At 34.8% G+C, this 16,485-nt stretch overlaps 1 protein-coding gene across 1 annotated transcript; it reads right to left on the reverse strand.

Annotated features, from left to right (window-relative positions):
• Positions 1 to 1,875: 1,875 nt before the first annotated feature.
• Positions 1,876 to 14,554, reverse strand: LOC145665837 (uncharacterized). Its single transcript, XM_081732953.1, has 5 exons — positions 14,443 to 14,554; positions 11,868 to 12,021; positions 9,864 to 10,031; positions 8,353 to 8,481; positions 1,876 to 2,134 (listed from the first exon to the last, which is right to left on the reverse strand). The coding sequence occupies exons 2-5, from the start codon at positions 11,928 to 11,930 to the stop codon at positions 1,955 to 1,957; spliced, it is 540 nt and encodes a 179-aa protein (XP_081589079.1). The 5' UTR covers positions 11,931 to 12,021; positions 14,443 to 14,554; the 3' UTR covers positions 1,876 to 1,954.
• Between the last annotated feature and the right edge of the window lie 1,931 nt (positions 14,555 to 16,485).

Below are 16,485 nucleotides of genomic sequence, written 5' to 3' on the forward strand. Positions count from 1 at the left end.
TGATAAATACAAGTTGACTCAGTTAATACGGGTACATATCTAAATTACAGCACTTAACAGTACTTGCTACTATAGCTTATAATCTAAGTATTTCCCAGTCAACATTAAAAGTAAATATGGTAAATATGTGACCGCGCTCTGCATAAAACTTAAGTGGATGCGGGAAAACTTTCTGGTGATATAACGTGAGTCTGTTGGCCATTTTACAAGAAGAAATATTAGTTTAATCTAAGTTTTAAAAACTCTTAAATGGAAACAAGGGCCATGTGCATCATCTTAGGACTAGATTTGAATCTAAATTCATAGGCGAAGTCAGTTTTTCAGTATATGTACCCTGCTGCTTTTCAGCAACGAGTTTTTAAATGAGACTGAAATTAGGAACAGCATGCAGTTGGTTACAAAAACAGTAATAATGAAACACTTATTTAATGAATTTCTCATGAAATGCTAGCATAAAATGAGTTGGGCTTTTTTTAATTAAAATTATTTTTAGATAAATCCTACATAGCTGTCTCCAAAATGGCCTATATAATACATTTTACTGCTAGAAATGTCGCGCATCCACCTAAACATTTTATAATTATACCTCTTTCACTTCAGAATATACAGCATTCAGGGTGGTGGCTCTAACTTGGACTTACCTTGTATCATACATGGAATATGAAGCTTGTACTTTGTACCTAGTGACAATAATAGTCTTACCTATTGTTAAGTGTTCCACTCATTTCGGCACGGTTGTACGCATGTAATCATGTTTTGAACAATACACCATAATTCAACACAGGGATTGCAATCCATACTTTTGTGCAATAGTGTCCAAAAAGATAATTGACAAAAAAAAAATCCACACTTATTTCAAATAGGTCAAGCCTCGTTATTCAACACAGGGATTGCAATCTATACTTTCGTGCGATAGTGTCCAAAAGATAACGGCGAAAAAAGAATCCATCTTCTTTCAAATAGGTCATTCCTATATTGCTAATTATTTTAAACACAAATATATATTTTTTTTATTTGAAATGTTTGCATACATTTTATATTAATGATAGAACTATACTGGTCCTACTGGAAGGACTCACCTTCTAATTATAAAACGCTGATCTTCCGGGTTTCCTATAAGAAGTATCCAGCAAAGAATGAACATCCATGTGATCTTACCCATCAAACATTACTTTTGGAAAGCATATCGCCTTTTCTGAACGAACAATCGTAACTTTTTTTTCTTTCTTATGCTAAGACTGGATGCCATACAGAACTGAAACGTTTTCTCCCTTACTTAATCTTTGCATTCTGCCATAAATATGCAAAGTTCTCCAAACTGTGGGAAAATAAAAGACCTTTTCGACGTTCTGCCCTTCTGGAAGGTTGTTTAAGTTTACTGATCAAAATAATTAAAATACATAAAAATGCTATCCGTGATATTTTCCATATCGAAGCTTTGCTTTTATTAAAAGCCAAGTGTTTAGTTTTTAATAAAACGTACTTGTTTTGCTCAGCTATTATTTTATTTTATTTGGGAAACATGCCATATATTCTTCTTCAAGGTGCGCATTAGAAATGAAGAAAAAAATACTTTAGTTTGCGCGTGAAGACTCACCTAGATTGAAGCACCCCAAACTAAATAAAACAAATCCACAAGCTACGGGAAAGATTTCAAAAACAAGGTCGGACTGGACAGGTTTGTTGGAAGGGTGGAGGGGACGTTCTGATAGTGCAAACTTGATGTGTTAACAGATTATTGTTTACACTTTTCCTGATATACATTATATAGTCTTAGTGCATAATAAAAAACATATCGTCTTAGTACATAATAAAAAAACTATATTTTAAAATGAGAGCCAAGTATATTGCTACTGTTTAATTGCTAGTCCTCTTACAGCCAATTACAATTTCAGTTTTTTTATAGTGTCCGCAGTTCGCTGAGTTTGATACTTCTTTGGAAATTTATCATGAGTTAAAATAATGGTTTGTAATACTCCCAGAAACTGACCACATGAACCAGCAAGCAGGCCTCTTCAATATCACAGGTGTTATCAAGCTGCACTGTTTCACCACTTCCTGTCCACAGGATTTTGGACTCGGGGGCATAGAAAATGGCTGGTCCTGGAGGTTTCAAGCTTTCTTGAAACGTTTCCTATGATATATATGGAAAAGGAATGAATTCAGATATGTTTAGTAAAACATAAGGAATAAAGTACATTTTTACATAAAAGAATAAAACCACCAAATAAAACTGCTGTGTAAAATATAGTTGTTTTATCAAGTATAACCACATCTAAATTGGAAAGTTGTTTATATACTATTGTTATGTAGACAAGTTAATTAAATACGACAAACAAATAGAAGCACTCCTTAGAAAGTTTAACAATATTAATTTTAAAATCGAGTTTACAAAATAATTTAAAACTAATATTTTTTCTGGGATCTGCTAATATGGCATAGCGCACATGTTCCAAACAACATTCTAAAGTAAAACTACTTCAAAGGAAACATACAACGTGATAGAATAATGTGTAAAACATGGAACATATGAGGTGGAAATAAGAGAAAACTTCCTTTTTATGAAATTAATGAACATGTGTGGTTTCAGGGCCACAAACGCTCGAAGTTATGGTGGCATCGTCGCAAATGTCGTCATACCTCGACAGATAGTGGCGGCACGCGAGGTCGGTTTATAAAATCACAACTGAAATAGTACCCAATACCAGCGGCGTAGCGTAAGGGAACGCCGGTATGCCCGGCATCCCCTATTAATAAGAAAAAATACGTATTTCAATGTATATAAATTGTTTGCTTGTAATTATCACAATTATTTCCACTGCAATCTTCTGGGTGGGCTCTCTCGCCTTACTTTGATAAGCGGAACCTACGCATGCGCGTTACTCAGATGCACATTTTCTATCTTTCCTCTTGTCGTATGCTATGTTCCTTGGGCATCCAGGCCTACTGCAAGAAACGGGGTTTTCGTCTGCTTTCTATGGAGTGCGCATGTGCAACTACCTGCTTTCTTAACTCCCTTCACCCCTTGCAACTCTACATTTTGCTTTAGATATACGCTGGCATATCTTGAAGTATTTCCAACTCTATCTATTTTGAACTAAGCTATAGTTTCTGTACAGAACGTATGAGCGCTAACGTCAAGGAAAGACAACAAAACAGAAATGGCTAGTTCAATGCCTTTTTGAAGCATGTCGGTTATGTAAATAATAGTATAAAAAATAGTTATACTTTACTCGTAATTAAATGCATCGTAAATGTAATCGTAATTAAAGGCAAGCTATTAATCTTCATCATAAATACATAGTGGCGTGGCCAGGAATTCTTTGAGGGAGCTCACACACACAAGCATAAATATAAAGCATTCTGTAGAATCACGGTCACCGATCTGGTAGATCAACAGAGCCAGCATTCTCACCCCTCGCAAAAATTGCTTGGGCCCTTCAGTCATTAGCACATATCCCGAGGAGATGAGGGGGACATGTCCCCTCCACCCGATTTGAAATTGTGATGATTTGTATCCGAATGCCACAAAGGAAAGTGGGATGAAATTGTTTCCCTTGACTTGTTTCATTTAAAAAAAAAAAAGAATCGTGTTTTTTAATATTTCATTATCATTTATTATTGTTAGTCTATTTTCAACTATTTGTTTAATTCCTGTAACGATTCCTATAATGCTATTGTGATCATCATAATTTTGGTCAAATAAGAGTATTGTTAAGCCATACATAGTTGATTTTCTTTCATAGTTTTGGGGAAGTCATTATTTATATTATTACAAAACAAGTGTCCTAAAATTTTAATGTGGATCATTGTGGATGCGTAAATAGAAACATATCAATTATAAATATGCATGTATTCAGATTTCAGAATGTGTTCAGGACACTTGATACGTGTCACAATTTTATCTACATCGCCTGGTATATAATATACAACAGGTTTACCTCAGAAATCAGATTCATCTACCGTAATATGAGTTTCATCACCCCTCCCCCCAGAGTAAGTCTCAAATATGCCTTCCTCCCTCAAATCTGCCCTCCTCCAAATGTTGAAGACAACTCTGATCCTCCACAGCATTGTTTTTCAACTTCATAAATATTTTGAACATCGCTTTAAAAAATGGGAACGGCCTTACCCGTTCCCCGAACGTTGAAGACAGATTTGCGCCCCTGCCTTCAGTATCTGGATATCTGATAACGAAATACATACTCAGAAACAGGCCCCCAGAGCTGATTTAAGTGTTTTCTATTTACATCTTCAAATGATATACGTATACACTCAGGCCCATATTCACGAATGGGCGCCTGAGTTTCGGACTCAAGTTGACAAATTTCTAGGGGTGACATTTTGAAGAACAAGATTGAAGTATGGTATGCGGAGAAAGAAGCTGCCGACGAGAAAGAAATAAAGGGAACTATACTGGAAACAATGTTCATACAACAGCGGGGCCGAGTTTTCTTGTCACACGGTAGTGGTAAGAAGAAGCTGAGACAATTGCTTATTGGCTTCTAACGTAATCCACGCATTTGCTTCTGTCCCACTAGGCCACCAATTAGGGAGCCTCCCCCCTAAATTTTTTACAACCCTATATTTCCCATTGGTATAGCTATGTATTGCTGATTTTAATAGTATTGTATCGCACAAGTGACTAACTTTGGCATCCCCATTTCGGAATACCACGCTACGCTACTGCCCAATACATCAATACCAGCAATCCTTCTGATTGAGAAGTTCCGCATAGATGGGTCTTGCAATGTGAGGATTCCATTGTAAAGCAATCATATGGTTTGATGAGATAAGCACAGAATATCTAAACAGCAATTGCCGTTCACAAACACTGCTTGCTTAAATCGATGGGTTCTACTTCGAAATGAAATGAAATGAAATCTTTAAGTTTCACGTCCCACGGTTGTGCCGGCGGTGGTGGTGAGAAATTAATGAAATGGTGTAATGAAGAAAGTGGGAGGAAACTGGAGAACTCCGAGAAAACCCACGCACAAGGTGTTTGTCCACCACAAAGTTCACTTGGCGCAAGCCGGTATCGAACCAGGGACCCAACGCACCACTGAGCCACCGCAGCCCATTTTGGGTTCTACTTCGACTGTAATTTCTAAGTCGAGACGACCTATATCATTATTTGTCAAGATACGACGTCTCTTGTGACGATCTCACCGTAATATTGAGAGCCTGTAACTGGGAAACTCCTTGTGTTTTGAATGTTCTAAGCTACTTTTTTTTTTTCAACTCAACTACTCACGCGTTTTGAGAACTCAATACAATTATCAATAAAATTATTTTTCTTTCATTTTACTTTATACATGGTATCAAATCACGATGATCCGGCAAAAAACTCCGAGGCATGAATTCGGATTGAAGTCCATCATTTGAGGACATACTTTAACCTCTTCAATTTTTCTTTACGCCTTAGTGGCGAACGGTGATAAAAGTATATGAAAGAAATTTCATCTTTATGCACTATCATAGCTTCTGAAAATTTCAGATGCAGTAGTCTAGGGGAAAAATAGATCGAAATCGAATGACTTCGGAAGTTTCTTTCCCTCCTTTTCTAATAAAGGCTTAAAAGTATCTTTTGTTTTAACAACGAAAAATATGTGGCATTTCTTTTCAGAAACAAGTACTGCTATTGCTACAACTGATACTACTCTTAATAAATAGGTAGTGGCGAAAATATGAAATATAGATATTGTTTCCTATGCTGCATGAATCATTATCTTTCCTTAGCAGGGCGGGTGAGAATGAAAATAAAGTTACATGCACTTAAGACCTTCAAATATCCCTGCCAAATTGAAAGGGACGACATTTTTAGTTCCATAAGTCTTTCTGGAGGGTGGGGGGTAATATCGAACAACCTTCAAACTGTTTTTCCTTTTAAAAAAAAGACAAAAGGAAAGCTCATATCACTAAAAACTCAACGTACCAAATTGATACATCTGTTGGATCCCTTTGGATAGAGATATCGTTCCAAGGCCACCAAGTTCTTTTCAATATTTAAAGCATCTAGCTTATTCACTACAGTTAGTAATTTCTTTTTCATTGCGTCCAAACATTTGCCAAATATTAATTCGGCTTCGGTTGCTAACTGAAACAAGAGATATTAGCACACCGTATAGAAATATTCCTTGGAAAAATAATATACTTTAATTTTTTTTTTTTTAAGTGATGACATATTTGACATCTTAGTATGCTACAACACTGGTAATTTTACTTTAGATATTGGATATGCTTATTCTTGTTAAAACTGTATTTTTGGCAAGGTTTACCGAAGTAAGCTGACCCTACTTGAAAAAAACCCGCCGGAGTTTTTGAGCTTTTTGTAAGTATATTACTTGTACAACTAACCTGATCACATTGAAAGTGGCTGTACGAAATTTTGGACTTTTCTTTCGAATTAGACGCTTTAACGTTAAGGTATACTACAACATTCAATATACACTAATTAAGTCTTTTGTAAGACCTTAATAAAGATATCAATTTCACTGAATGAAAAAAAAACTTGAGATAATTATAGGGCCTACAGGGTGGTCCTAAAGTATTTAAACACCCCTGCATTTATCAAATGTAACATTCTAGTTTATAGATTTATTTGCTTCGGCTGTTCCGAGCTAAAGATAAAGAAACTAAGTCTATCTGATGGATAACAATAAGAAATTATATAAAAAGCAATGAGTTGATCAGTACGGGGCTGTATACCTACTTCCCCCCCCCCTGTAGAACAAATTAATGTGTGGATTATGTTTAATATAAAATTGAATGTTTTACTTCTAATATAAAGCTTCGACGTACAGTAAATAATTTCTTTTTTAACTTTTACGTCCCACGGTTATGCCGACTAGGCAAAAGGAGACGGTGATGGTGAATAATGAATGAAATTGTGGAATGAAGAAAGTGGGAGGAAACAGGAAACCCCGAGAAAACTCACGCACACAGTGTTTGTCCACACAAAGCCCCACTTGGCGCGAGCAGGGATCGAACCAAAGACTCCATGCACCAGAGGTGAACGTTCTACCACTGAGCCACCGTAGCCCCTACAGTAAATAAAGTAGCATTATCGGAAAAGAACCGTCGTGAAACAAGTGGTCAGGGAATTCCCATAATTGAACGCACAAACCATCGGAAGTAAATACTCTAACAATAAAACCATTTATTTTACATTGGAAGATATTTAATTTCATTTCGCACAAACCATCGGAAGTAAACACTTCAACAATAAAACCATTTATTTTACATTGGAAGATATTTAATTTCATTTAAGACATTTTGAAACATTTGCTTCACAAAATATGGATTATATCTGTTTTAAATTAATATATTTAGTATTAATACTATTAGTTACTCCTGTACACTTGTTCCCTTTTAAATTCTACTTTTTATTGGCAGATTTTGTGTGTGTGTGTGTGTAAACCTTTGAATGCTTATTAACATTGGTTACCACGTAGCATCAAAGTTAATGTTTTAACTCCTAGCTAGTATAGCGGCTAGCATAAGCACTTTTGGTGTACGGGATCCGGGTTCGATTCCCGGTGGGAATCCTGGAAAAATGAATGATTTTGGTGGTTCGGATTCCACATTAAATTGTAGGTTTACGTCTCATATAAGATCGCTGCTGAAAATAGACGCTAAACTTCAATAACCAATCAACTAGTCAAAGTTAATGTTAACATATAGATTTGCAAGTAGAATAAAGATGGTAACACTAAGGAGACTACGAGACTTTAGCTTCTTATTATAGCATCTTCAAGGAAACATCTTTTATCGTTGTTACCAAAACTACAAATACTATTAGCTTCATAATACGTATTTTAATATAGATCTAAATAATATTGAAGTGGATTACAAGTATACAATGGTGATTTCAGAATATTTCGTCCAGGAAACTTTAAAATACAAAGACAGAAAGGGTGAAAAGAAATACCACGAAAATATTGATAACATATTGAGTACGAGTGGATTTAGACCCATGGGAATTTCCCCCGGGCCACCTCCTGAAACTATTACTGCAAGTTCGGCTTAATTTGGTTGGGTGCACTAGGAAGAGAGACTGCACTGCCCGCTCTGCGTCGTCAATCTCCCTATATACTCAAACTCTGAACATCAGAGAATTCAGTCTCTAGGAAAAAAAATAGAAAATCCCAAAGAGATCTTTATGCAGCAGTGAGTAGAAAATTGTTGCAAATTGTGACAATGACAATCTTGAAATATAAATCATATTTTAACACTTTTACCCCAGAAACATTTAGATATACAGAAAAATAAAAAAAAATACAAACAAAAGATGATTTTGTACATTTATTGAAAAATGTAGCTCAAGTAAACACGTTTGCAAACTATTCTTACCAGTTTATGGTGGAGCAGAAAGCATGGCATTACGTTTACTTCCTTATCTTTTCTTGAAAGGAATGTCTTTCTTAGTAAAAACTGCAATCTTCTTATATTCGTTGGAGTTAAGGATTGTATTGGTGTTGCCTGGAAAATTTAGAGAAAAATAAAAATAAAGGTTTCAAAGGTAAGATAACTACAGAAGCTGCAACATCTAGTAAGAAAATGTTCCAAGTTAACTCTTATTATTGACATTAATCTATTTACATCTAATAAAATCTTGAAGTAAACTCAGAGCATGATGAAACATAACACTATAGGTGACTGATAAAGTATACACATCACAAAGGAAGATATTTCACTTCGAATTAAAAACAATAGAAGATATTTCTACAGATATTAGTCGCTTTCATGATCAATTACTTGAACACAATATATTGCAATATACTAATATCAATTCTCCTCTTCAAAGTTAGTGGTACTTGGTTTGTAATACACGTTATCTTGTACAAAAATTCAACATGTTATAGTGTTAAGTTCCTACACGTCTATTAAAAAATAAGAACTTCTATTTGTACTCCTCCCTCATGCTGTTTTCTTTTGCTGAACGAGAAACGTCTCTCGCAATATTAATATTTCTGTCAGTGGTAAAGCAATTTGTCATAATTATTGAAATATTGTCTATCTTTACTACGATTTAAATATTAAGTCATTAAAAAATTATACAACGATACAAAAATTACTATTAAATCAAATTGCGCGGTCCCAAGCACTTCTATTCCACCGGAAGATAAAACAATGAAATCTGAGTGTAACGTTCCACAATTATACCCGTTACGCTAAGGGAGACGAAGATTAAAGCAAGTGAATGATGGAAGAATTGGTGGAATGAGAAAGTGGGGGAACAAGAGAGTATCCCTAGAAAACCCACGAGCACGATGTTGTCTACCACAAATTTATTTGGCCGGGGCTCGAACCAGGCATCCCACGAACGAGAAGTGAGTGCTATATCACAGAAACTGTGCCCCCAATAAAAAATTAATAATACACTTCTGTACCCTACTTCTATATAACCAAATTTTACTAAAATGTACGGATATTGTATAAATAGGCTATTCAAAATTCTTCCCAAACTTACTATAATTACTGATGACGATTTTAGCGATATCCGAAACATTGATGTTGCGATTCCTATTAAATTTAATTTAAAGTAATAAAATTCGCAAAAAAATAATATGAATAATAGCAAATAATGATAATAATAATATTCGCAAAAGATAAGAAACAGTCAAAATTTCGTAGTGTTAAACAATACCACAAACTATATTAAACAGGTTAAAAGAGTCAGCACTGATCTTAAGGCATCATCACAGCATTTGCGTCGTACGACTGAGAGAAACCAGGGAAAAACTTCAGTCAGGATAGGCGATTGTTGATCGCGAACCCAAGACCTTTACAATGCGAAGCCAACGCTATACCAATTGAGCTATAGCCACTCGGTAATGTAAAACAATACTTAATATGATTACCTCTAACTCTAGTAAGCAGTCAGATACATTTTCTGTTGAACTTGTTGAAGGTGAGTTAACATCAGATGCACCTGCCGGAGGTTCATTTGGTGCGACACGGATTTCTTTATCTTTTGATCTCAATTTTTGTCTCTTTCTTCGCTGTGCTAATCTTCTTATGAAAATACCCTACAAAAAAGCAGAGGAGAGAATTTTTACTTTTGTTTTACCAATGATAAGCTAATTCATAGTTATAAATCAAATGCTACTCCGCTTTAAAGCTGAAGCAACACAAATCACAGTATCTACCAACAAGTAATTGGTCTATTACCTGATTCTTTTCTCTGAGGTCATTACTGAGTTGATACCTCTTGCTGTTATAACAGCAGCTAGCCTTCCCGGAAGGTTCTTAACTAGGTTCTCAAGTTCGTCCAGGTTAGACAGTTGGGCACTGGAAGCTGCTCGCATCCCCCGATACCTCACCCACAGATCTTTTATCAAACGCGTTCTTTGGGATTGAGATTGGTTTCTCAGGAGGCCGAAGAAAGTCTTGAATACTGTTCCTTTTATACTTTGGCATTATTTTGAAACTAACAAGAATCCATTCTTTAAAAGTGACATAATATTGAAAGCACTTCATTGCCTAAAAATGTACAGTACGAGGATGTTTACGTTGCCCCGAACAACAGTGGTCCTACAATGTAGTGGGTGAAACACTAAAATATTATGTCACGACCACCAACCTTGATGGGCACTACTTACTCTGGCCTAAAATTACCTCCACCTTCCACCTACGCAAGACGAATGCCAGAATTGGTTCGGGGCCTGTTGAACTTAGCGGCTATTCCCTGCTGGACAACTCACTTAGTGGTATTCCACGATTACATCCTTATCAAAGTCCAATATTTACGCATCACGCGCCATATCCTTTATAGCTCGTTGTGGTGCTCTGCGAAACAGGGTTAAGATTACATGACTGCCAAACGAAGGCAATCACCAACTACCATAGAGTGATTAATAATTTTTGGTGGCTAGCTATTCGAACGTAAATGTTTTACTTTTTATTTTAAAAAAATATATAACTCTTAGAATTTAGTGAACCCTTACGAAGTTTAAAATTATTCCTCTCCAAAGTGTGTTTGTTCAACTTGAACTTAGTCACGGTTATATATTGTTACCCCACGTGCGCGAATTGATGATAACATTAAAGAGTAAACTGCTGATTCATTACTTATGCACTAAAATGAACTAATCTAACCTTTATAATTCAAATAGAAACAGAAACAATTTATTTTCCCCGTGTATCAGGATATGTGGCACAGGCATGTAGAACTGTCCTTTCACTTCATAACCACACTGAATTATTCATGATTCTTGAAATACACTACTATGATCCTTATTTTCAGAGTTAAGGTATGTCACTGGATGTTCCAAATAATGAACCGATACTTGCCATCACTAGTCGTGAAATTGCTTTCACTATAAATATGGAGCAGCGGCTCCGAACTTGAAAATTCTACAAGTTAGGAGACTCGGTTTCTCCTCTCTGTTCATTAAAAAAAAAAAAAGAAAAAAAAAGAAAATTAACAATATTTAAATTTTGTAATGAGATAGACGCTTAAGAATATCTATCGACTGATCTACTTGAGGTTTGGAAACATTTTAATTTAAGCGATAAATTTTAAAACCTAACATCATACTGTAAGGGTTTTCCAATTCATTGTTCAAATGAAGTCACTTCAAAAACTGAAGTAGTTTATTCAATAGATATTCGTACGTATGATTGGTGACGCTTTTCAAAATTTCAGTATTGTTCTTCATTTCTGTCGTATTGTTAAAAATCTAAAGCAATGGGAAGGGGGAGGGGCGTAATTACAAAGACTTTTGAATCTCTATTTGATCCATAATATTTCCAAAGAGAATCAAGTTTATTGGGTAGAATTCAGGCAACTTTATTTGGAATCCAACATTCTTTAAGTTTGCGCATTTTCTAAAATACGGTAATAACAATTGAAATATACGTACAAATACTGGAGCGTTCTCATTTATTCTCCTCTGCTGTCTCTTCCCTTCAACGTCCCATTTCATATCTGGATATTTACTGGATAAAGTTATTCCTAAGTCTCTGTAGGCCCAGCGATGTTCTTGGTGGTTGCCGTTCACAATGAGGTTCTGATTACTGAAATCAAATGTACGACATTATTCACTGAAACGAAGGTAATAAAAACTACAACTTTAACTATGAAATAACTTATCATTCTCGAGTAAAATCGTTGTGATAAACTTGCGGTGAACTGAACTGAAATAATAATCAATATTGAATTGAAACAATAATCATTATGATAAGTTGTCTATCAAACTGTAACTGATAAATTGTACTTTCGAGAAATGGGAATAAAATATCAATTATATGAATATTCTGAAAACCGCAAGTTACACAGTGACGTTTCAGATAACATAAGAAGCATTCTCGAGTGTAGTTTGTCGACTACATTTCACGCTGAAAGTAAACATGTCTTTAAAGTAGAAAAGTTCGGTTGTGACTCAAAAAAAAAAAAAAAAAAGGTATGTCTTTAAACTTATGTACATTCTACAGTGCACTGGCTAGACCAAGTGTTTTCCAAGCTACTCGAATTAATAATTACGAACGTACAATAAAGTCGTTGTAAATTTGTTGTGTGTAAGTGGTACTAAAATATGTTAATTATCTAAATGCGTACATAGGTCTATAGGTCTAATCACTACATTTCAAATCAATGAACACCTTGGAAGCCGAACATATTTAAATACGAAATTACGAGTTCAATGTAACGGACTTCGACTTTATGGCTCCTTGGCATCTTTCGCTCAAGTCGAGATGGATTAGTAGGCGCGTCAGCGAAGGTGGGTATACGCATATACGAGGGTAGTGATAATGAGTGAGTTTTGGCAATAACGCGACTTTCAATAACACTTGCCATGGTTTCATACTAGTAGAGCTCCACTTGTAAACAAAATACAGCTTTTGTAAGCTGTGCGAAATGCACCGCTGATGGATAATAGTTTCTAATGCAATCATCTTTCATATGCACTCTTATTTTATTCGTCGTAAAGCACTTGTAATGATTTTACACTAGTAACCCTACATCTATAAACGTAATATGTAGGTGTATTACTTTGTATTTAATTCTATCGGTTGCAGAAATTTATTATTTATAAATATGTTTTGGTAATAGTATACATGAGAACGCCGTGATCTGCGTTTCTTCTGTGTTCTATTACCACTTCTACATGAAATACCATAAATTTTCTACGTAGTGCAATAGTAAGAAGTATCCATGTGCACAAGACATGTGATATGCGTTAAATCCCTCCCACACACACACATAGTCATTGATAAAGTACAAGGGCACTACACATGCAGGTATAAAGTACTGGTACGTTCTTTTTTATTTTGGTATCAGTCGATAAGTAAATCAAAGTCGCTTTGTTACCCCTTTGGTAAGTTTGTAGATACTCAATGAATAATCCCTAAAAGTATGAGCATCCAGCTACTTCAGGAACTGAAGCGGCTTTACGTATACTATATCCTATGTTGGATATGTTTTTTTTTTTATGCAAAGTATTGAATTTTACCTGTAAATCTTTCAAAAAATGTGATGCACCAAAGGTAAACCAGCACTCCCGATCTCATCCTACCCAACTTATTCTTACCTTACTCTACTCTACTATATCCTTTTAAAGCGGCCCTTAATTTGATGATTTTTAAATTTTCGTAGCTATTAGGCTTTTTGTCGAAAACCAGACGAATACCAATTTCGTGATAAATGCCCATAAAGCATCACTCGTACTTATCCCCAATATATAAATTTGCAAACATCAAACGCAATATTGGTCACATGACTAAACCCAGATGCACTTATTCTTTCTATGAACATAAAATAATAGGTGCCTTTTAGTAGCCACCTAGCACAAATTGTTTTGTGTTTTTGCACTGTCGTTCTTATGCACATTTCCAGTCGCCAGTATTTATACGCAAATCGTAAAAGAATTGTAATTTTTCAGTAATTGCTTCTGATGGCCCCCTTGAATTTTAACTATGCCATGTGAGATATTTTCATGTCGCTCAGCGCAAATCATTGAGGACTCAATAAGAAGGAAAGTGTAAAAGTATTCTAAATTTTCAGCAATTATTTCAAGTGGTGCGCTAAAAGTAAATCTGCGTGAAATAATATTTCAATTATATCATACGTTTCTAATTTTCGTAAGTATTTATTTTTTATTGTTAGGACATGATCACACCTCGAAAAAGCAAAAATAAATCTATATATCACCTTATATTATTATTTTCATCACACTTATACCAAACGAATTAACGATACGACAAATGTGGTGGAATAATCACATGAGTTTCTAGAACATTCGAAACTGGTAAATTTGATGTAAAATGAAAAAATAATAAATGAAAATTCTATTTTCATTTACTTAGGCCTGCATTTCGTAATCGGTTGTATTTAATAGGAACACTGTTTAACTATGAAATATTATTACTGTTTAACTATAAAATACTCTGAATTTACAACATCCAAATGCGACTACAAATACAGGATATTCCACTTACTTTTATAAGAATCCCTTTCGTTGGTTGTAGTATAATCTTCACTCAAATAACGAATACACACCACCACACCACACTACCGACAAAAGCAATATGACGTCTATTCAGTTGGTTACCTTCTACTGTTGTCATGGGTACTTTCTTCGGTACGAATTTTTGTACCCATAAATCTTCCATGTACCCACTAATTCATGGGTAAGAGGCTGAGATGCGGTGTGTACCCACTAAAGTCTTCGGTACATTGAATTCTCATAGGTACATCAGCAAAGTACCTTCTATTTCATGGGTACTTGTGCAAAATCATGGGTACTGTTTTTAGAATGTAGTAACTTATACAAGTGATTGTCTTTACTTAAAAGAATAGTATTCGAGAAACATGATTTATTACAATTCTTAATCAGATATAAATTACATATTTGTTACAAATGCTTTGCAGACTTTGTCAATACAATATTACTCATTGTAAACTAAGTGTACTTATTATCGTGTGGTATTCTAAGTAATAATCAAGTAAATTAAAGAAATATAACACTGACAAAACAAATTGCAAATTATGAGCTTAACAATGAGGCCTATTCAAAACCACCAAAGACAATTACTTCTCCTGAGACAAAAATCAATTAGGAAAATTTCAAGACTTACATTTTCGAAGTTTCGGAATCACCTCTCAAATCTCAGAAAGAATAACATAATCGTCGTCGATGTCGTGTCTGGTAAAGATGAGATCAGACTAGGATAATCCGTTTGAATTTCTTTATTGTTTATTATATAATGTTCTAAGATCTACGTTCAATCACTGGAAATGAAAAACAACCAGTACATAATACGTCCTTATGTTTTATTTGTGATTTTGGGTTTTTCTTAGGATTGTTTTGCTTTTAACTTCACTTGAGTTTCTGGTACACATCAAAGTAAATGTTTTTTGGGTTTTAGATTCAAATACAAAAGTCTTTGTTTTTTTTAATATTTCAAATAAATAATTCATATATTGTATTAAACATATCAAGATAGTGCCTTCGTATAGTTAATGCTTAGCCACAGATATGACACCAATGAAAAAATCCATTGATAGCAGGTTGCCTGAGACGGTTAAGAGATTGAACAGTACAAGCAGTAGAGAGAAATGTAAAATCATCAGCAAACTAACAAATCTTTACGTTGTCTGGTATATATAGATACGCGACATATAATAAATATAGCAAAAGAAACAGAGGCCAACCCTGAGATATTAAAGAGTGCAAGATTTGCTGAGAAGTGATGTTGTTAATGTATGCTAGATCCTCTGTTAAAATTGAATTGACGAAACGAACATAGGAAATATGTAACCTGCAGTTATTCAATATATATACCAAACCAGGGTCCAAAAGCTTTTCAAAACCTTTTTTAAGGTCAAATATCACCAAACAAGAAGGAAAACCTTTAATGTATTATCTATAAATTGCAGCGCTCAGGTGTAGTAACTGATGGAACATATTACATTGAAGACATGACTCAGATTGATGAATATGCTGAAGATGGTGATTGCAGATGATCATGAACCCTGCGAATTTGAATATGCTCAAATCGATAGTGTGTTGGGACTGTACTTCATAACGTGGTATTCGTCGCTTTAGAAAGAAACATTTTGCATATTTCCAATGGAATGGGGAAACTTCAGAGCAAAGAACATGTGAAATGAAGGAGGTACATGTTTGATCAAAAGCATAGGACGTAAAAACTTACATATTTCATTTCATTAATTACGTGATCACTCAGGAGCTGTAATGCCTTTACGATGAACGTAAAGCGTAGTTTGTTCGCAAAGAGGATAGAAATGAACTTTAAAGGAATAATTACGTGATCACTCAGGAGCTGTAATGCCTTCACGATGTACGTAAAGCGTAGTTTGTTCGCAAAGAGAATAGAAATGAATTTTAAAGGAATAATTACGTGATCACTCAGGAGCTGTAATGCCTTTACGATGTACGTAAATCGTAGTTTGTTCGCAAAGAGGATAGAAATGAATTTTAAAGGAAATGTTATAATTGGATATTTGTACTATTAAAC

Source organism: Thermobia domestica, chromosome 12 (genome assembly GCF_964235325.1).
Source record: "Thermobia domestica chromosome 12, izTheDome1.hap1.1, whole genome shotgun sequence".
Lineage (NCBI taxonomy): Eukaryota > Metazoa > Arthropoda > Insecta > Zygentoma > Lepismatidae > Thermobia > Thermobia domestica.